Here is a 22,267-nt window from a genome sequence, read left to right as displayed (position 1 = left end):
TCCTTCGAATAAATACATTATCCTTAACCACACTAACTTTGAACTCTTAAAGAGAATCAACTTTATTTTGGAGATCAGTCATTTTTTCAGCTATATCCATTTTTATCTGGTCAACCTTTAAATTCAGCTCTTGAAATTTTTTCTTAAAGGTACTCACTTCTCCCGAGGTTTGTTGTAGTGTTCCATCCATTTTTTCCAACATTGTCCAAATCATTGCCAGATTTACCTCCTTTACAGTTCCTAAAGATGTTTCTCGTGCTTTCGGCGTCTTCTCCAACGCTTCCCGTCCCCCACTGACTGCTTCACCCAAGACACTTCCGGTAGGGCGTCGCCGTTCATCGGGCCCCGTCGTTGACGCCGGGCATGGAGGCCTCGCAGTTGCTGGTGGTGAGAGGGATATTTCATCTCCTAGCAGGGTCTCCGCTTCCCCAGAGAAACCCGCTATAGGATCCGTATCCCCTATTGTTTGGGAGATTGGCGCGAAATAGCGCTCGAAACCGGTTTTGGGCTCTGTGGGAGTCGAGGTAGGTGGAGGAATTACCTTCGTTATCCCTTTTCTTTTAGTATGTGGCATTTTCTTCAGAGGAAATAAATTTTGCCAGAGTCAGTTTCAGAGCTGCTGTTCCGTGCACCCTATTGCGCCGCCATCTTAGGTCCGCCTTTGTTATTTCTTAATTTGTTCTGAATTTCTATTCAAAGTTTTTGATCTTTGATGTTTTTGTGAAATGCAAATAAATAATAATAATTTTTAAAAAAGGACTAGATCTAAAATAGCTCCCCTTCTTGTTGTCTCCTGGACCAGTTGCTCCAAAAAGCAGTCATTTATTACATCTGGAAATCTTACCTTCCTAGCACTCCCTGATGTGGCATTTATTTGAAATCACCCATTATTGTGCTGTTGCCGGATTTGCTAGCTCTTCTAATTTCTGTTAACATATCTTGATTGTTCTGGCCTGGTGGGATGGTAGTATAGTCTTTCCCTTCACATATGGAATTTCTTAAATGACAACCAGTCTTAAGGGGGGGGGGGGGGGGGGGGGAAGAGATCATGCACATTCTTAAGATTTACCATCTGCCTTTTCAGTTTTGCCCGTGAATAAAAAGTCTCTGATTTGTTAATTGTAGTTCCTGTTCTTCTGCAGCTTTTCTCTGTACTTCTCGTAAATATATTATACGTTTTAAATCCTCAGGCAAGCTGTAGACATTTCCTTTCTCTCCATCGCTAATGAATGCGTAGGGTTTGACTCTGAGCATGGGAGGACAACAGACTGTTCATTAGCGATGGAGAGGAAGAAAATGTCTACAGCTTGCCTGAGGATTTAAAACGTATAATATATTTATGAGAAGTACAGAGAAAAGCTGCAGAAGAACAGGAAATGCAGTTAACAAGCGTACATCACGAAGTTGCTTAAAGATAAGTGATTCAAGGATCAGCATTGAACTGACAGTCAAGTACACATGGATCTTGACGAAGTGAAGTAAATGAGTTGATCACATGATAACTGTGATAAGAGACGTTTTGTTTATCTATAACGGGATCCATAAAAGGAAGGAAAGACTTATATAACCCATTTGAGAACAGAAGGGAGGTAATTCCATTGCAGTCTAATGTAGAAAATATCTCTGTATCTCTTTATAGAGTTAAGTTGTGACAGTTATGCTGTGTAGTATGAATGTGAGTGTATGAGTGAAGGGATAATAGGATAACTGAGTAAAAGGCAGTATAGCATTTATGTGAAAAAAGAATATTTACTAAGAAGGAAGTTTTGATATTAATAAAAAGATTTTGATATATAAATCTTGTAGTTACTGTGTTAAGCATATTCATTAAGGATATCCTGAAAATGTGGCACTCTTGCAACCCTCCCGAGTTAGTGTGTGCTGCTACGGTTCTCAGTCTTTCTTCTGTTTATGTGCATGACACACTGAACCATTATAGTTAGCAGCTGAACAAAGAAGAAAATTCTATATATCATTTTAATTGTTGCTAACAATGATGCAAGGGAAATACAAACACAATGGTGGTAACTGTTGGGGTTGAGGAGAAGGGTGGGCCAGAGACTGCAGCATTTCAAGTTGAGCCTGGTGATAGAAGTAGGGACTAATAAAGGAGATTTCAAGGACTTGATTTCCTGGTTCTCGGCTCTCTCCAACCTGCCACACACGCAATTGTTGAGGAACACTGTCTGTCCCTCCCAGCTCTATATCACTCACCTTGAATATTGTGTGCAATTCTGGTCGCCATATCTGAAAGATATAGCAGAATTAGAACCAAAATGATTAAGGGGATGAAACGCCTCTCTTATGAGGAAAGGTTAAAGTTACAGTTATTCAACTTGGGAAAGGTGGCTGAGGGGGATATGATAAAATCCTGAGTGGAATAGATAAACGTAAATTGATTGTTTACTCTTTCAAAAAGTACAAAGACTAGGGGACACTCCATGAAGTTACATAGTAATACTTTTAAAACAAATAAGAGAAAATATATTTTTTTCATTCAATGAATAGTTAAGCTCTGGAGCTCGTTACTGGAGGATGTGATAACAGCAGTTAGTGTGTTTAAAAAAGGTTTGGACAACTTCTGGAAGTCCATAATCTGCTATTAAGACAGACATGGGAAAAGCCACCACTTATCTTTAGGGTCGGTAGCAGGGCCGGTCAAACCCAGTAAGCGGGGTAAGCGCCGCAGGGGGGCGCCTGCCTTCAAGGGCGCCGCTGCACCGCCATATCGCGCCGCCCTTGGTGCTTTAAATCTTTAATTTACCTCAGTTCCAGCAGCTGCATCATTTGAAAGCCTTCCCCGTCTCTAGCCTTCCCTCCCTTCGTGAGTTTGTTCCGCAGTCCCGCCTTCTTACGACGTTTCCTCGAGGGCGGGACTGCAGAACGAACTTGCGAAGGGAGGGAAGGCTAGAGACGGGGCAGGGCTTTCAAATGATGCGGCTGCTGGAACTGAGGTAAATTAAAGATTTAAAGCACCAAGGGCGGCGGGGGATGGGGACGAAGGAGAATCGCTGGACAGGGGCAGGGTGGGAGAAGAGAGAAAGGAGATGCTGGGGGGGGGGGGGGGGGGGGGTCGCGCGGGCGCCAACTCGTAGTCTGCAGGGGGGCGCCAGAGACCCTAGGACTGGCCCTGGTCGGTAGCATGGAATTTTGATACACTTTGGGATTCTGCCAGATACTTGACTTGTATTGGCCTCCTGCTGGAAGCAGGGTACTGTGCTAGATGATCCTTTAGTCTGACCTAGTATAGCTACTCTTTTTTGTTATGTTGAGAACCATGGTGTGCAGTAAGTTTGCTCTGCCCATAAGCTTTTTTCATAAAGAGAAAGCAAGTGATGTTTTGATTGACGCAGGGAGACTTTTGGCATGGTGGCATAAACTTCTGGGCTCCATTGAGGCTATACAAGTTGGAACAGAGATGGATCTGAGGAGAGTGGGGCCTGTAGAGTGCATTTATTTAAAAATAAGCCCTACACTCCTGCATTTATATCCAAGTAGAATTTGGAAGGCAGCGTGAGAAGATTGAGAACCACAGTTTACACTGGTGTGCTCTAATTGGCATAGTTTCATGATCATGAAAATTCAGCTAGAAAAGAACTTGATATAAGTAAGCTGAGAAATCACCAAGGCTTGGCCAGGAATCCTGCACGGTGCAGGTGAGATAAACATATGGGCATGCAAGATGCTACAGAGGTGGTAATCTGTCCTCCGCCAGGGAAAGAATCAACAGCTTTCAGTGTAAGATGCAGGCAGAGAATATTAGTGTGCCAAGAAGAAGCTGTGTTTTGATGGTGGGATGATATATTTGATGAGCATGAGGTTAAAAGGCTGAGCACAGGAGCAGTTAGTGGAAGCAGTGGTGTGGGAGGTTGTAAGGAGAAACCAGAGCATCTACACAGCTGATGTAAACTGTGAAAGAAGAGAGAAGTGTGCAATTAAGGGTTCTTAAATTGAAATATATTAAAAAAAAACAAAACAGTTAAGCCTGGATTTGCAGAGGCGTTCGTGCTAATACCTGATTGAGAAAGTGGTGGGGGATGGGGTCCATTTTGATCCATTGTGTTGTACAAGGGTGAGGGAGCAGACAGCATGGTGGATCCTCAGGCTGGAATGTCAAATATAAAACAAGGCAACTCCTTAGCTCAATTCTCTCTTCCCAGCTCCTCTCCCGAGGAGAGTTATAAGAGACTGATGTTTGACCTTATTCTCTCCACTCTCATCTCCCACACTGCTGTCCTCGCTTTGCTTTGGGTCCTTTTTCTATGGAGGAAAGTACTACAAAATCTACTAGAAATGGAAACAGAAAAGTATCAATTCCCTCCTATATTTAATTTCATCATCATCTTTTCCAGACTTTGTGTTCTGCTGCCATCTCCCCTGCTGTGATTTCTTGTAATGCCCCTTCCCATTCCCTGTGCTCATTTTCTCCTACACTGATGTTTTGCACAGGATGGATGGCCTTGTTCTCCCTTCCCTGCACACCATTCCAGGCTTCCTTGATTCACATGCCGACTGTGCATGCAGATAATGCTGTCCGTGATCACTCTGCTTCTTCCTCCCCCATCCTGTGTCCCCCTTTACATTCTAAATAGTTATAGGCTTTTTGGACACCCATTGTACCTGTCAGACTCATGCAGACCATGCCCTGTGCCTTGTAAATGCACAGACTAGCTCCCAGAGCACACCATGGTCCATGTGACTTTTACAAGGACTGCCTAGTGCTATGGAACTCTGCAGTCTTACCTGTTCAGTGACTGTGGAGAGAAAGTAGGAAACAGGTTTGATTGTAATTTCATTATTTGCTTTATTATAATTCTCAGTGTTTTTATGGAATTCTTTGTGTACCCTGCCTTGGACCTGTTAGGGGTAAGGTGAGATAATAAATCTCAAGATTAGACTACTTTAACTTTTGGACTGCAGACCATCTTCTTCTTTATTAAGATTCACTTGTAACCCAGCTGAGATGTTCTGGTCTCTGGCTGGTAGTGAACAGGTGAAGGGAATGTTCTTATGCTAATGATCTTTCACTGGTGCATATTGTCTGTGTTTATAGGGGGGTACACTGCTGGGACCCCCAGATGCTGTGGTAGATCTTGGGAGCACAGAAGTGACAGAGGAAATCTTTTTGGAGTACCTGACAGCCCTAGGAGAGTCCATGTTCCGGTGAGTACAGGGGAGGAACGTAATGATCACTTGGGAGAAACACTTTGAGGGCTCCAAATTAAGTGTTAGAATGTGCCAAATTTGTGCAAAAGCTTATGCAGCCATGGTCAAACTGTATGTTTCACTGATATTCTGTAAGTGAACACAAGCTGACATAACCTCTGCATGATAGAAAAAAATCAAGACTTCCCACAAAATTTTCTATCGGCTCTGGGAAAATGTGTTTCTCTGATACCTTATTTTGCACAGTACAGGAGTATAAAAACAATTCCACATACCAAGCTAAGCTTAGAAATATAAAAACATTTTGTGGAATTGGGATTACCGAACCTAGCTTTATACAACCAGGCTTGCTTATTGAGGCATGTGGGAGATTAGGTGGGCCAATCCAGCACATTCACACCCCTGGAGACAGAGCGTGCATATTTTGCCCCTTATGATGTTCTTACTTTGCTGCACCTAGAGGGGGGTCAGGTCCCGGCTCAATTCAAACACTGCATGCTGCTGCAGCCGATGTGTATGGCATGGAGGATGTTGGTTAAAGGCATGGGGGGACAGCCAACAGTGTCAGAACTACTGGCTCTTAGGCGTAACCCAAAGTTTGAACCCGGGCAGAGTAACACCACATTTCTAAGATGGGAGCAGCTAGGGATCACAAGGGTGGAGCATTTGCTAGGAAAGGAAAGGGGACCTTATAAAATTTGAGGGAGTTACAAGGTAAGATAGGGAATGCGTGGGGAGACTGTTTCGCATATACCCAGGTCAAACATTACATTTTACACTTAGATCAGTCAAGTCTGCAGAAGAAACTGGGACACAAAATAAACACCTTTTTCCAAAACCTAGAGATAGGGGGAATGACAGTGTCAACCTATATAAAGCCCTGGTGAAGCGAGTCCCCCCCCCAAAACTCTGGATACATTAAACAAAAATGGGAAAAGGAATCGGGGAGGGCCTTAGAGAGGTGGGACATAGGGGCAACACTGAAAAGTATCCCGACCCTCTCCATAAACGAGAGACTTCGAGAGTGTTGATATCGGGTGATTATGCAGGCAACAATGTCAGGACAGCAATGGGGACACATAAGCATCACACGGGAGGCGAAGTGCGTCAAATGCGATTATACACCCCACACATTATATCACACCTTCTGGGGATGCCCAGGTGTGCGGGCCTTTTGGGGCCACATCCAGAGGTTTATGTCCAAAACAACACAGGCACCAGTGGGTGGGACCTGGGATCACTGTGTTAGATACGCAATCAGCATTTAGGACGCAGGCTGAAGGAACTCGGACATGGTGCTGCAAGGTGTGTCTAGTGGCGCGCAAAAGTATTTTACAACGGTGGATATCCCCAGAACCACCGACATACTGGCAGTGGAGAAACCAGGTACATGAACTGGCTACATGGGAAGCTAAGGAGGCGAAAGAGAACCCGAAACGGAAAAAGTATTTCCTTTCGGTATGGAACCAATACATACAGGGGTTAAGCCCGTGAGGGCGAAGCTTGCTTCTTAACTTGCTATAGACTTGAGTGGGAGGCTTCAAGATCTATAATGTTTTTCTCACCGGCAAAGGTTGGTACTCAGGGAGGGGGGAAGGCCTGCCTGGACTATCAGAGACCAAGTCCAGGGAGGCAGGGAGGAAGTAGGATTACATGGGAGGAGGGGAAGAGAGGATAGGGGATCGAAAGGAGGGGAGGGGGGATCTCATACTAAAGGACAGGAGGAAGGTGGTACATTGTTATTTGTACGTCATTGGGGGGGAAGGGGGATATTCAAGATAAACCAATGAGTTTTCGTCATGTAAATGACCAAACGAAGAGTTTGATCTCTATGACTGTTATTGCAACCATATATGTATAAGTAGTTTAGACGTTGCTATTCATTAAGAAGTAAAAACATGTCGTAGTGGGAGGGAGGGGGATAAAATGTTAAAAGTTTGATGACAGACAGTAGTAATTTGATTTTACTGAGCGTGCTTCTAGTTTTGGACATTTGTATGATTAAAATGTGGAGTATATTTCTTTTCAATTGTCATCACTAAAAATGTTGAACCATAAAACATTTTGTGGAGCTCAATACACCGTTGAGGACCCGTAAATCAAAAAGCAGGTCACACAACAAATCTTCAGAACACTTTATGAAAAGACAATTTTTTACAAGAAGAATTCTTTTGGGAGGAAAAATTGTTAGTTGCCAGAAGGAAGAGTTTGAAGATATTACATACATTGTTTAAAGACATTCACTAGTAAAAATAATTTAAACATTTTTGGGAAGTTTTTGCCAGTGATTGGTCTGAGTCAGTAAGCTGCTGTGGTCCTCCAGTTGGAGTGCATTCGACAATGTTTGAATTTCACAGCTGATAGTCCTTGACTTCTGAGGCTTTTTTCCTCCCAAAAGAATTCTTCTTGTAAAAAATTGTCTTTTCATAAAGTGTTCTGAAGATTTGTTGTGTGACCTGCTTTTTGATTTACGGGTCCTCAACGGTGTATTGAGCGCCACAAAAAATTTTATATTTCTAAGCACAGTACAGGAGGAAATACATTTCTGTTTTCTATTTCTCTACTATTGCACTGCATTCAAAGTATGGCTTCTTGGGATATTCAGTTCTTTTTTTACCTGCATATCTCTAGTTATAATTCATGGCCTGTCTTCTGTATTCAAGAGGTTCATTCTCCTTCCCTGCATCTCTGCACTTGCATGTGTCTGTGTCTTATTCTTTTCCTCTTCATGTCTTGTTTGTGTGAGTGGGACAAAAGTACCAGAGAACTTTTAAGGCTTTTATTTGTAATGTTTTCTCTTTCAGGAGCTGGGATTTGCACCCTCTGGTTGTTGTGTTATGCCATAGGAGCCAGGAATGATCAAACATTTTGAGAACAGCACTTCTCTTAGCACAGCTGCAGTTACTTTTTAAGCAGTAAACTGTAGTACTGGGGGAGGCCCTGTTTTCTGTGCTTTGCAGATCATTCCTGACTCCAATGGGAGAACGCATAGCAGGGTGCAAATCCCGGCTCCTGGAAGAGAAACGGGAGGTGGAAAGAGCACATCAAGCAGATGTGCGGGGAAGGAGAAAGGGGTTGTATACCGCTTTTCATCCAAACAGAATTCCAGCATGGCGCACAATTCAGCCCCTTAAAAATAGGTAGGCAACCACATCCTGGTGGCTACCTGTGCACACCAACTTAAACACAACAAGCCAACTTTCAGAGGGGAGAAGGAATAACATAAAAATCCTTAGTGACTGGTGTGGCAAAGTGAAACAGACTGATAAATTACCTGCTCAAAGTCACAGACGGAATCCGTGGCAGAGCGGAGATTGGAAAAATGGAACAACTCAGATTTAAAAACCTATAAAGTTTTCCTGCACTCTTGACCCATTCAAATAGAGCTGCAGAATGCAGGACACACATGAACATGATCATCCTTTGACCTCTTTGCTGCAGAAAAATATACTTAAAAGACAAGTTATTTTTGTGTTAACACTTTTCTAAGAGCAGCAAAAAAGTTATATCCAAATTAAATAAATGTAAAAATATGCTGATTAAAATGGTTGGACTTACGAAAATGTGAATTGACTCCATAATTTTGTATATGATCATTTAAAATACATGTAGACGTATATGATACAAAGGCTTGAATGTGAATTGAAACTGGATTAAGGTCTTTTCATTTAGTGATGTCCAATTATGACTTTGTTGGCAGTCTGAGCAACAAGGTCAGCGTCTACACAGACCTGGTCACTGCGTTGCCCTCTCCACAGCAGAGCTGGGCACTGATGGCACTTGTGCCAACCCTAATATCCCTATTCTGTGGACAAATGGGAGCCTTTAGTTTCTATCATGTCACTCGAATACCCAAAAATACATTAGATGCTAACTTTGCTTTTCTTTTTTCTTGCTGTTTTTCTATAGAGGGGAGAGCTACAACCTATTTGATCACAACTGTAACACTTTTAGCAATGAAGTGGCCCAGTTCCTGACTGGGAAGAAGATCCCTTCCTACATCACTGACCTGCCCTCTGAGATCCTATCCACGTGAGTCCTAGACCTGCAGGTGGAGGGACAGGAGGGGAACAGAAAGGCCGGGACACATTGTGCTATGGTCCAATTTTTGGTCCGATATTTTTGAGACACCCTTTCCCTCAAATGACATTTACAATTCTGGGCCTGTTAACTGTGCAAAACTTCCAACAGATGGAGCACACAGCAGCACAAGGGGTTAATGAACAGCAGAGAAAAGGGGTATAATGCAGCCACATCACAGGGGTGCTTAGAGCCCAGGAAACAAAACACATCATTTATTAAAAGCATCATCACTTGTATTTCCAGAAAAGTAAATTCTTGAGTCTAGTTTCTTTTTTAGTTGAATTAAATGGAGTAAAAGTTTACATATCACTTTTTACCTTTTTTTTTTTAATCTAAGAATTTTGTTGATTTGTTTAGTATAGAATACTGTAAGTCCCACCATCTATACACTTTACCATCTCAAAAAGCTGCACTGACCAGCTCCATTCTGCTGTTAACTTTCCACCTGGGCTGAATTATTTAAATCGTACAATATGCATGGCCTGGAAAAGCTTTGTATGACTGCTTTTACCGTAGTTTGCCTGTCAGTCCTCAAGAGTGTCCTGATTTCTCTACACTCTTTGCTACGGAGATGGCCAAGCTTTGGTCTCATTGCCCCAAGTTCTGCAGATTAACAGTATTTCAAAGTTCATATCTTCTGAAGGCTGTGTGAAAAGTGATTTCATGAAAGCCTATGGCATTCTGCATAAGAACAGGGGCTACTTGTTTCCAGAAATAATTTTTTTTTCTTTAAATTTTATTGACATGCCAGAATAACTCAAACGTAACATCAAGTATCTGTGTCATTACTGAACATTAGAAGGTCAATATTCAGCTAGCAGTGGTCAATGGCTCTTTAAATGCTGTCCTCTGCTGACTAAATTGGATCTGGATATTCAGTGCTGGGCCGTGATCTGGCATTGGCATTGAATATCTGTACTCAGTACCTGGTGCCAGCCAGTATTGTGTGTCAATACCCCACATACCTAACTGGGCAAAGATAGGCCTGCGTTTAAAAGTGGTCTGTCGGCCCAGTTAGGTATGAAGGCGGGGCACTGGATATCACTGGTGCCCACCTAATCTTCTAGCTCTGCCCCAATTCTGCCCCCAGACTGTAGTGGCACTATCCGGATTCAGGCCAGAGCAGTCGGAACAGATATTCAGCAGCACAACCCTGTTAAGTACCACTGAATATTGATGAACAGCCTGCAATGTGTGGTTTAAGCTAGCAGGAGTCTCCTGTCCTCCTAAACCATGTTGAATATGGCCTCTTAGTTTTGAAAGTTATATTTCTCCTTTCTGCAGTTAACAGCACGTAACTTTTTTTCTTCTTAACCCTAGAACGCATGACGTTAAAAATATACATATTAACGTCATGGGGGCCTTTTAGGCCTTTTAGGCCCCCATGCACATAATGTAGAAAAACACACTTAAATAACTTTCACAAGTTTATTTCAAAATTGCTCAATAAAATATGAATAGTGGACAACATTTTAATTATAATTTTTCACAGAAAACACCAAAAAATCTTTTTTTTCCCAAATTTCACGCAAAGACATGAAAACACACAAAAATGCATAGAAATCTATAGCAAACTAGCTGCAGCTACATTTTTATTCTTTCTTTTCTATTATATTAGTCTTCCAAACAATTCTGACATGTTATTTTTTCAGAAGAGTGTTCTTTGCAAACAGTTTCCTTACAAGTGGAACAATATCGCTCAGTTTTCCTCTCTATGTTTCTTGGACACATGAAACAACGCTTTTGTTTTCTTTCTCCTGGCTCTGGAGTAATCTGAAACTGTACGCCACACCGTTTCATTGCTTCTTTAGTTTTCTTTGGCAAGCATTTCAAGTCGCTTCGCTCTATCATGTGAGGTATTACAAGTTCATGACAAAGGTCCTTCAAGAATAAGCGTCTCCTGTCCTTCCTCTGTGCATGAAATTCAGGATGAGTTTCTGTATAAATAATGAATGAATTTAGGGCTGCTACATCAAGCATATTTGAAAATAGTACTACAGGCCATCGTTTTGTTTGCCTCTTACACGAATATTCTCCCACCATCTCATCCATTTTATCTACACCTCCTTTTGTTGCATTGTAATGCAGGATGATTTCTGGTTTCAATTTTTGGTTATTGCTGTCAACACTGCAATCGTGATGCATGGTACTGAGTAAAATTACAGATTTCTCCTTCTTTGCCTTGTAAGATACCAAAGTCGCTTTGTTATTGAATCCAAAGACACTCTCATAAAGTGCTCGCTGACGATTGTGTTTGAGTGCTGCTGGAATTTCTCGTCTGTTTTGCTTTATAGTACCAACAAGTGTAATAGCTTTTGCAAGCAGAAAATTGCCTAGTTCAACATTGGTGAAATAATTGTCCATGGTGATGTTTCTACCTGAATTGAATATTGGAACAGCAAGAGTTTTGACTATTTCAGACCCCAGATCCTTCTGTACTGGTGCACCAACCACTTTGCCACAGTAGATTACGCCATTTATGCCATAATAATTTGCAGAATCACACATCCAGAAGATTTTTATACCGTACTTGGCTGGCTTGCTGGGCATGTATTGTATGAATTTGCAGCGTCCTCTGAACGGTACAAGTTGCTCATCTACAGTAACATTAGTACTAGGATTGTAAAGTTTTGTGCAATTTTTGATAAATATGTTCCAGATATAACTGATAGGGGCTAATTTGTCTGTTTCAAACCTCGCTGCACGAGTTCGCTTATCATCAAAGCGAATGATCCTTCTAATTTCCTCATATCTGCCCACTGACATTGTCGCCTTATAGTGTGGATCAGAAAGTGGGTCCAGAAATAATTCTCGTATTGGGACATCATACGATTTTTGACTCCCTGCCAGCAGGAAAAGTCCAATATATGCATGAAGTTCCTCTTTTGAGATATTTTTCCAGGACTTATTTTTTGCTGAAGTGATACGTCTTCCTTCTAGGTTTGAACATAATAGGACCTCTTCTGCAATATTGTCAGAAAAATAAGTACAGAATACATCTTTAGGGGTAAAGTAACTGGGACTTCCCACAGCTCCTTGAGCCTGCCTCACAATATTGTGTATTGGAGTACGTCCGACTAATGTAGGATTACTGTCCCAAAAAACATTCGTTTTGGATGTTCTACTTATCACTTCTTGAGGATCCACTAGATTCACTTCTTCATCATCAGAAGAATCACTGGATGAGGATGTTTGATTAGCTGGTGGCAGATATTCTTCATCAGACAAAGATAGTTCACTTTCATCATCGCTTTGAAACATAATCGCTTCAATCTCTTGGTCAGTCAGACACTTGGAGGAAGACTGTGCCATTGCTGACTAGATGTTAGAAAATGAAACAGATTTCCTCTCAACAGCTTATCTTATCACAGGTCCTTCAGCAATTAGCTCACAGTGTATACTGTCCTCAGTGTTCAGAGGACCTGAGGTGATGTCATGGCCTTATCACTCCCTCCAAAAATCACATGACATCCTCACATGTTATTATCCACACCCTGGCCCCTCCACCAGCATTACTGAGTACAAATAAAGTAACTTGAGACACAAACACTTCTGAGAACATGATAAAAACAGCGGGGGCCTAAAAGGCCCCCAATTCGTACAGATGTAGTTTTCACCAAACAAGCATTGTTACACCATAATGCCTATGAAAAAAAATTATATGAACAACTGGATATTATCAACAATGACATACTTGAGTAATACCTTGAGTTTCAAAATTCTAACTAAAGTAATTTTGCAGATAATAGCAAAAATGTAAGCATGGGGGCCTAAAAGGCCCCCAATATGCGTTCTAGGTTTTTAAGTCCAGAGAGCATAGCCAATCGTTTTCATGAATCATGGGAAGAAGGGTGCCCAGGGAAAGCATCCTGAACTTTTCTCGGACCAGAAATTTGTTCAGGGCCCTTAGGTCTAGGATGGGACGCATCCCCCGTTTGCTTTTGCACAAGGAAGTACCTGGAATAGAATCCCAGCCCTTCTTCCCCTGGTGGAACGGGCTCGATCGCACTGGCGCTGAGAAGGGCGGAGAGTTCCTCTGCAAATACCTGCCTGTGCTGGAAGCTGAAGGATTGAGCTCCCAGTGGGCAATTTGGAGGTCTGGAAATCAAACTGAGGGAATACCTGAACCGGACTATTTAAAGAACCCACCAATCGGAGGATATGAGAGGCCACCTTTGGTAAAAAAAATTTTAGCCTCCCCCCGACCAGTAGATCGTCCGGCACAGGCACCTTTAGAGAGGCTATGCTCAGCCTGAGCCAGTCAAAAGCCCATCCCTTGCTTTTGCTGGGGAGCTGCAGGGGCCTGTCTGGGCGCACCCTGTTGACGCGAACGAGCGCGCTGGTGCCGAGCCTGAGAAGGCTGTCGGGAAGGTGGATTGTACCTACGCTTATTGTAAGCATAGGGAGCAGTCCTCCTTCCCCGGAAAAACCATCTACCTGTTGAGGTAGATGCAGAAGGCGCCAGGTGGGAGAGCTTGTCGAGGGCGGTTTCCCGCTTGTGGAGCTGCTCACCCACCTGCTCAACTTTCTCGCCAAAAATATTATCCCCCCGGCAAGGAACATCTGCAAGCCATTGCTGGGTACGATTGTCCAGGTCAGAGGCACGCAGCCATGAGAGTCTGCGCATCACTATACCTTGAGCAGCGGATCTGGACGCAACATCAAAAGTATCGTAAACACCCCTGGAGAGGAATTTGCGACACGCCTTCAGCTGCCTGATCACCTCCTGAAAAGGCCTGGCGTGCTCCACAGGGAGCTTGTCCACCAAGTCTGCCAGTTGCTTCACATTGTTCCGCATGTGGATGCTCGTGTAGAGCTGGTAAGACTGAATTTTGGACACGAGCAACAGTTTTGGAGAAACCTACAAGCCCGATTGCAGGGAGGCCTGGGAGTTGCGGTCATCCTTAGTCCAGGCTTATGTTTGCTGAATATCCCACCACAGATGAGCCGTGGCTCGCAACACTCTCTGATGGCTCATATTGTTACAGCAGCCAGGACTTTAATTGCAAGAATGTGGAAACAAACTGCGGTCCCGACGGTGGATCAGGTTTTGACTAAGGTGGACTACTGCTGTCTAATGGATAAACTTACTGCTTTATGGAGAGGTGGCATGATTCGGTTTCTAAAAACATGGACTGCATACATGGGGTGGAGGGGTTTATCAGTGTGATCTCTAGTGGAGGCGGTTGTCTCTTTGTTCTGGGATAAGATTTCTCCTTCTGAATACCCTGGAGGGAGGGGGGGAGGGCAAAGGGATATTGTATAGTTCTTATGGGGATGTAAGGATATGCTGTTTAGGATGTGATGTTTATGATGTTTGTTTGATATGAAAATGCTAATAAACATACTTTCAAAAAAAAGAAAAAAAAAGAAAGACTCTCCAGGGGAGAAAGCTTTCCTTCTGGTGAAGGAGTAGGATCAGAGGGAACACCACAAGACTCCTCAGAAGAGAAATATCTGGGATCCTCCTCTTCCTCCCACCCACGAGGCATCCTCCTCGGTATCGGACAAGGGTTCTCTGACTGCAGTCCGAAACTGTGCCTGTCTCGACGCCAAGGAACCCCATCCTCGATGGCTATGCTGAGAAGTCAACTCCCGTGCCGGCGGCGATGAAGCTCCCTCCAGTGATGTCGACGGGGAGTCAACCTGGGTGGCAGCCAACGCCGATACCGCAAGCGGTACTGGTGTCGGAGACCACACCACAGGCATAGAGCCAGCCGCTGCTTCCATCACCGGTACCGAGGGCGCAAGCACCTCCGGTACCGGAACAGACTGATGCAGCAGCCCTTCCAGAAGACCTGGGAGAATGGCTCGGATGCGCTCGTCCAGAGCCTCTGCCAGGAAAGGCTGTGGGCCCGGTGCAGGAGTCAGAGGCAGAATCTGCAAAGGGCGAAGAGGCGGTACCGGGCTGTCCGAAGACCGATGCACCGACACCTCTTATATGGAGGGTGAACGGTCCTCCCGGCGTCGACGCTTCACGGGTGCTGAATCCTTCGACGGCCTGGAGCTCCTGGTACCGTGTCTAGAAGGAGACTGATGGCGATGCTTCTTAGCATTCGCTCGATGCACGTCATCGGTAGTCCTCGGTACCGAAGAGGAGGACGTGGAATCCAAATGCCTCCTCGGGGTCGGGTCCGAAAGAGGTCGGTCCCATTGGGCCTGCACAGCAGGACACCCACTTGATGGCTCACTGCTCCCAATGTGTGGTGGTCTCCAAACAGCCATTACCTGTGCTCCCGATGTCGATGCCATCTCCGGTGCCGACATCAATGCCGCCGACCACGGTACCGATGTCGACGCTGAAGTCCCGGGCAAAGCTCCAAACAGACGGTCCCGCTGAGCTAGTCTCAACGCCTGTGCCCGCCTTTTAAGGCTAAGACACAACTTACACACGTCTGGGCGATGGTCGGGCCCAAGGCACTGGATACACCACGAGTGGGGATCGGTACCTGAGATTGCCCAGTTGCATCGACCACACTTCTTGAAGCCGCTGGGAATCCCGGATGTCATGGACGGAAAAATAGCGGCGGCGAAGTCAAAATTCTCGATGGTGCCAAAAAGAAGGGCACAAAATGGAGAAACGCGTACGTATGGCCTAAGAGGTTGCGACGGAAACGAAAGGAAACTTAAGAGGGAAAAACCTAAGAAATAAAGGATTTTTTTTGTTTGTTTTAAAAGAAACAGCTCCACAGAGCGAAAACTAAAGAAAAAAGCGGAAAAAGACAGTGAAACCGAAGGCTCTTTTCAAGGGCACAGAGAGAGACCATAGGCAGTCACTCCCTTACCGTGGAAAGAAAAGAACTGTCTGGACTCTCGCGCGATGGGCGGGAAGATGGCCACGCATGTGCGTTGCGCGCACTCGAAGGCTCTAGCAATCTTTGTTGCTAGGAAGATTTCCATTCGTAGGGGCTGCCATGGACATCACCCAGTCGTGAGAACAAGCAGCCTGCTTGTCCTCGGAGAAATGCTCTTTCAATTTTAGGTACAAATTTCAAGAACCAGACTGGCAAAGTCTTCAATTTCCAAACGGAATAAAGGCTTAGGAGCAGACATGATTGTTAGAAAACAGGAGACTTTATTAACAAATAAATTAGTTAAAAACGAATGCCCCTCCTTCGGTCAGTGAACTATTGGTGTAGCATGGAGTTCACCAATGGAAGAAGGGGCATTTCTTTTTAGCTAGTTTATTTGTTGCATATCTTTCTAGCAGTGGTAGCCGTCTTTTTACTTCTTTCTTTAAGGCCCATTTCATCCACTATTTTTTAAGACACAACAGGGGAGTAACTGTTCTATGCACATTACTAAGCATAAGAAGTTTTATCTGTGCGTATACTAGAACTTTGCTCTGTGTATAAATACTGCCATCTTAAAAATTTAATGCACTCAAATTTTTTTGTGATGACGCCATTTACGCAAAGAACAACATTCCAGCACATACGCAGATGTGCACCAACACTTTCATTTTGCTCAGAAATGTTTTATGTTTATTTGGTCCTTAATATACTGCCTTTCTGGGTTACAACCAAAGCAGTTCACATAACAATAACTAGAACATGCAAAGGAAGGAGAAGGTAAAAATATAGAACAAAGAGTATAAAAAGACCACTGGCATCTCACAGCTGTTCATCAAAAGCCAGCTCAAGGAAGTAGGCTTCAAGGTACCTTTTAAACTTCTCGAGATTATCCTCCAGCCTTAAGGACCAGGGAAGGGAATTTCAGAGGGCATGGGCCAAGAAACAAAATGCAGCCTGACGAGTGGTCTGAAATCTTGCAAAAGCAGGAGAAAGGAGAACTAGTACTAGCTGCCTTAGGGAACAGGGAAAGGAATTTCAGAGGGCATGGGCCCAAGCAATAAAATGCAGCCTGACGAGTGGTCTCAAATCTTGCAAAAGCTGGAGAAGGCAGAACTAGTACTAGCTGCCTTCAGCACAGAACACTGTGTCCATGCATCTGGTGTGCTGATCCTGATTAGTGCACAAGATCTGCATGTTACTATTAGTACTAATCATTTCTATAGCGCTACTAGACGTATGCAGCACTGTACACAATATATGCAGGTACTTTTTCTGTCCCTAGAGGGCTCACAATCTAAGTTTTTGTACCTGGGGCAATGGAGGGTTAAGTGACTTGCCCAAGGTCACAAGGAGCTGCAGTGGGAATTGAACCCAGGTTGCCAGGATCAAAGCCTGCTGCAATAACCATTAGGCTATTCCTCCACTCCAAGTTTGCATATGACTAGCTTACTGCATTGGCAAGCAAAGCTTTCATGTTACATTCACATTAGTAGCCATGTGCTCAGTCATCAGCTCATAGCTCTAATATGAAACTTCCAGCATTGACTCCTTAGAAATCTTAAGCAAAGATCTACTTATGGACCAGGTAGGCAGACTTCTGTCTGGATCACCATCTGAAAATGTCAGAGTTACTAAGACATTGATCTTAAAGTAAAATGGTGCTCACATTGAAACAGGTGGGAAATCAGGAGACGAAAGGCAAATTGGTTCCAAAACAAAACAGCTTTTTATTGCTAGCAATTCAGACAGCCCCGAGTACAATCTCAGAATACTGCCCCCTGAGCGTCACCTGACACTCGTTCTTATACACTCTTATCAGTAGTCATGCGCAGTTACAGACAGAGGATCTTACACAGAACCCAGGAAACGAAACTTATCTTTGGCTTTGCACACAACCCTCTATTTCCAACACTGGTCTCTAGTCTATTCACAGTTATTTGGCATTGCATATACCATATAAGGCAATATACTGATAAGCAGCACAAGTTCCAGCTGGTTTCTGCTATCTGGTTACGGCTGCTTCCTCTGAGCTAACTGTCAGCTTGCAAGCCTTACATTTCAGTGTTCCAGCACATTTACACAATACAGCCTCTATGCAGGGATCACGAGACTGGGCTGGCAGAGCCAGCTGCCCTAAATTGCTGACTACTACAATTTGTTATCTAGCTGCTGGTTAACAAATACATACTACTAGTAAAAGTCTAAACTGCACAGGTTTTGGTCTTAGTCTAGGCTCATTATACTGTATGTAAGGCACAAAAGGTCCAGTGCATTAATAAAGTATGGCTAAGAGGCCAAAAGCAGAGTTAGAGTCCATAAGTATAAGTCCATCAGTAGGCACAAAACATGAGGTTGTTCTGGTGGTCAGTAGTATTCATAGTATTCGAATAGTATCCGGCGTTCCACTCCTTCATTCCCCCCTTTTGATACTTGAACATCCATCTGGTGGAGAGTATCACCTCCATGAACCCTAAAAAAAAGAAAGAAAGGACAGTTTGTGCTTTTCTTCAGGGACATATCAGCTGCCTGTAGCCATGAGCAGTTGCCTTTTATGCAAACCTTATGAGTCTCGTAGGCAGTGCAAATCACAGCTGCTTAATTGTATTGCACTAAGTTTGTTTTCCTCCACTGCAGAGGAGGGATGCAAATTCCTAAGTTATTCATGAGACTTGCAGACTATTTCTTGCCTACTCTCTGTATCTACCTCAGTAGGATTTGTACAATAAATGTTTGTCTAGTGAAATATCCCACGTGTATGTTCTGTACCCCAGGTAATTGAGATTTCAGAGAGATAAGTTTTAGGTTTCATGTGGATTTCAGTGTTCAGTTGTTTGCTTATGATGTCACTCTTCTTTCTTTTATGTTGTTAATGTACCTTGAATTAGAATGCTTTGTGCTGCTATAGAACATTTCTAGGAACCTGCCTACGTGCTGACATCATCCTTGTTCTAACTTTTCTCCATAAATCATATGTCTCATGATTTTAGCTGGACGCTTAAACCAGGTTGTCCAGAGAGGTGATGTGTACCATGATAAAGATCTAAATGTAAGTTTTAAATCATAGGGAATCACATTGTGAAGAAGATGGAAGCAAGTTCCCAGTCATTGAAAGGTTACTGAGATGTTTGAAGCTTGTAAAAGATATACTGCCAATGTGCAAGTTGTGTGAATAGTGTGAATAACCACATGGCAGGAGTACATGATTATGTGCTATGAAGGTACACTTGTAAGTCAGATAGAAGGGTTGTGGAAGTGGATATATGTGGGAGTGTTTCAACAGGACTATACTGTTTGGGGATAGGCCACAGAATAGCAATTCATTTTATTCTGTATTACCTATCAAAAGAAGCATGAAATTTGAGTATAGAAGTAAGCTAATGGCATTTTGTTAAGGGTTTGACCAGATATTGAGTGAATTATTATCATTTATGCCCTGAGGCCTACATAGAGGCCCTGTATCGTGGGTTTGTTTAAACTGAATGTAAACAAGCTGCCACAAGCTCTCTCGGTAACTTTGACATAAGCTACAAATCTGAGTTTTAAAATCCAATGTTTTAGCTTTTGGGGTGTGGGATACCTTCTGTAGTTTTCTTTACATTCTTTAGGGACTATGGTCAGTAAATGAACACGATACCATAAATCTCACAGTAAATTACAACAGATGCACCGTGCTTTGAACCCAAGTGCAGCATGGAGCTATAAGAATACAAATATTAAATCTAATGTAATAAAAGAGAAACAAAGTGAGGCAACCCAGGCAGTTGCCTAGAAGGGCACTGGGATAGCACAAAATCCTGGTATACAAGGTATATAAAATTTGTAATAACTACACAATCCAAAACTCAGCTAAATAATTCCTATTTATTTATTTTAAACCTCAGAAAATGCCGTCATGCACCTTTCAGTAAATCACAAAGCTGAAAGTTAACATAGCGTGACAAAAACCGCTGGAGGAACATCAAGGCTGCATTCCTGAAGGGAGGCTTTATATTTAACCTCCGTAATACTATACCCATAAGACTTAAAGAAAAGCATGAATTGTCATACCCTTTTTAACAACCAGATTCAAGAAAGATAAACAACATTATCCCCAGCAACGAAATCCTGGTGCTGCATATACAAAGCTTGCACCGTCTGCTGTAGAATACATAGTTCTCCTGTTTCAGAGAAACAAAATCTTATCTCTCTATGTAAAAGGCAACACGTCAAAACGTCATGACGTCGAGGGCGGAGCTATAACACTCGAGGGCCGAAATGCGAGGCAAACGCGAACCCCGAACAAGTAACGCAAGTAGCTCCGAGGGACGGAGGGAGGGGGCCCCTTGCTAGCGTCCGTTTCATTGCACTCAGAAACGGGCATTTTTCCTAGTATCTTATAGTAACTTCTAACATGATGCAACAGTTAAGTTCAAAGGGTCATATCACTCTGTTAACATGCACCCGGAGTAATTATTTCCTCGAGCCCACCCCCACCACCGGCTGTGGTCTTATGAGTGGGTCCCAAACCCTGGACTGCTTTTACGCTATAGCAGCCTGAGACAAAAAAAAAAACCCCTGCACTCCTCAGCTGCTGAACAGTTTATCTGGTTCTCAAGCACGTTATCTAAACACATTCCATTCTACAGCTCATGCAGCTCGTGTACACAAGGTCATGGAATCTGCAGTTCAGAGAAGCCTGAGAGTCTACATTTTCATACGCCACAAGAAACCTTCCCGTTCGCCGCTCGGTTTCGTCGTCGGAGCCTAGTGAGTTTCGGGACCTAGTCTTATACCAATAGTCCGTATTAGTCACTGGCTAAAAGAGGGTGATCACGCCTCTTCTTCGGTCCTTACTGGGCCGGTCACTACGCTGAGTATACTCGCCTGTCTGTCGTCGTCGTTGCAGGCCGCGCCGTCGTACGCGCCTCTCCAGAGAGGAAAAAAGAAAAAGGAAAAGGTGCTTTGCCGGAACCACACAGTCCCACTTCCAGTCAGCCGGAATCAATCGGCCCTCCGCCGGGAGGTGAACGCTGAAATCAGCGGTGGCCACTTATCACCTTCTCGGGAGGGGGTCGATGAGCCGACCCGGCTGCAGTGGGGAGGGGAAAGAATATAATCCGATTCCCCTTTCTACTTCTGTCCCATCTGGGTCGCCAATGAAACAGGTGGGAAATCAGGAGACGAAAGGCAAATTGGTTCCAAAACAAAACAGCTTTTTATTGCTAGCAATTCAGACAGCCCCGAGTACAATCTCAGAATACTGCCCCCTGAGCGTCACCTGACACTCGTTCTTATACACTCTTATCAGTAGTCATGCGCAGTTACAGACAGAGGATCTTACACAGAACCCAGGAAACGAAACTTATCTTTGGCTTTGCACACAACCCTCTATTTCCAACACTGGTCTCTAGTCTATTCACAGTTATTTGGCATTGCATATACCATATAAGGCAATATACTGATAAGCAGCACAAGTTCCAGCTGGTTTCTGCTATCTGGTTACGGCTGCTTCCTCTGAGCTAACTGTCAGCTTGCAAGCCTTACATTTCAGTGTTCCAGCACATTTACACAATACAGCCTCTATGCAGGGATCACGAGACTGGGCTGGCAGAGCCAGCTGCCCTAAATTGCTGACTACTACAATTTGTTATCTAGCTGCTGGTTAACAAATACATACTACTAGTAAAAGTCTAAACTGCACAGGTTTTGGTCTTAGTCTAGGCTCATTATATGTAAGGCACAAAAGGTCCAGTGCATTAATAAAGTATGGCTAAGAGGCCAAAAGCAGAGTTAGAGTCCATAAGTATAAGTCCATCAGTAGGCACAAAACATGAGGTTGTTCTGGTGGTCAGTAGTATTCATAGTATTCGAATAGTATCCGGCGTTCCACTCCTTCAACATCATACCAAGTCAGAGTGTACAAAACAAGCCAACAAACAATTTTAGCATAGGTTTTATGGGCAGCCAAATAGCAGGTAAAGCCTGGTTTCCTTGGATGTAGACAGTGCCAGACATTAAAAATCAGGCCCACCTGGTCCATATACTTGCACAGCTGCCTTGTTCCAGCCTTACTGGGCAATCTCTTATCTGAACGAGCTAAGAAGTAATTATCCATTTTTATTCTCATTTCTATCTTACACTAGTAGAGGCTGAAGCAATACTGTATCTCAATAACATCATGGAATAAGGGAGGCAGCCTGCTAAGCAACCTTTCAGCTGAAGGTATTATGCTACTAGCTATTATG

General features: G+C 43.6%; 1 protein-coding gene across 1 annotated transcript in view; it reads left to right on the top strand.

Moving 5' to 3' along the window:
- DESI1 (desumoylating isopeptidase 1) overlaps positions 1-9,308 on the top strand; it is a 295,492-nt gene extending 286,184 nt beyond the window's left edge. The window contains exons 10-11 of the mRNA XM_030213735.1: positions 5,054-5,163; positions 9,076-9,308. Of these exons, the coding sequence (XP_030069595.1) occupies positions 5,054-5,163; positions 9,076-9,202 (237 nt within the window). The 3' untranslated portion in view covers positions 9,203-9,308. The remainder of the gene's footprint in view (positions 1-5,053; positions 5,164-9,075) is intronic.
- The last annotated feature ends 12,959 nt before the right edge of the window (positions 9,309-22,267 follow it).

The sequence above is a fragment of the Microcaecilia unicolor genome, chromosome 1, assembly GCF_901765095.1.
Source record: "Microcaecilia unicolor chromosome 1, aMicUni1.1, whole genome shotgun sequence".
Lineage (NCBI taxonomy): Eukaryota > Metazoa > Chordata > Amphibia > Gymnophiona > Siphonopidae > Microcaecilia > Microcaecilia unicolor.
The sequence above is the reverse complement of the archived record's forward strand: the minus strand, read 5'-3'. Positions and strand labels throughout refer to the sequence as shown.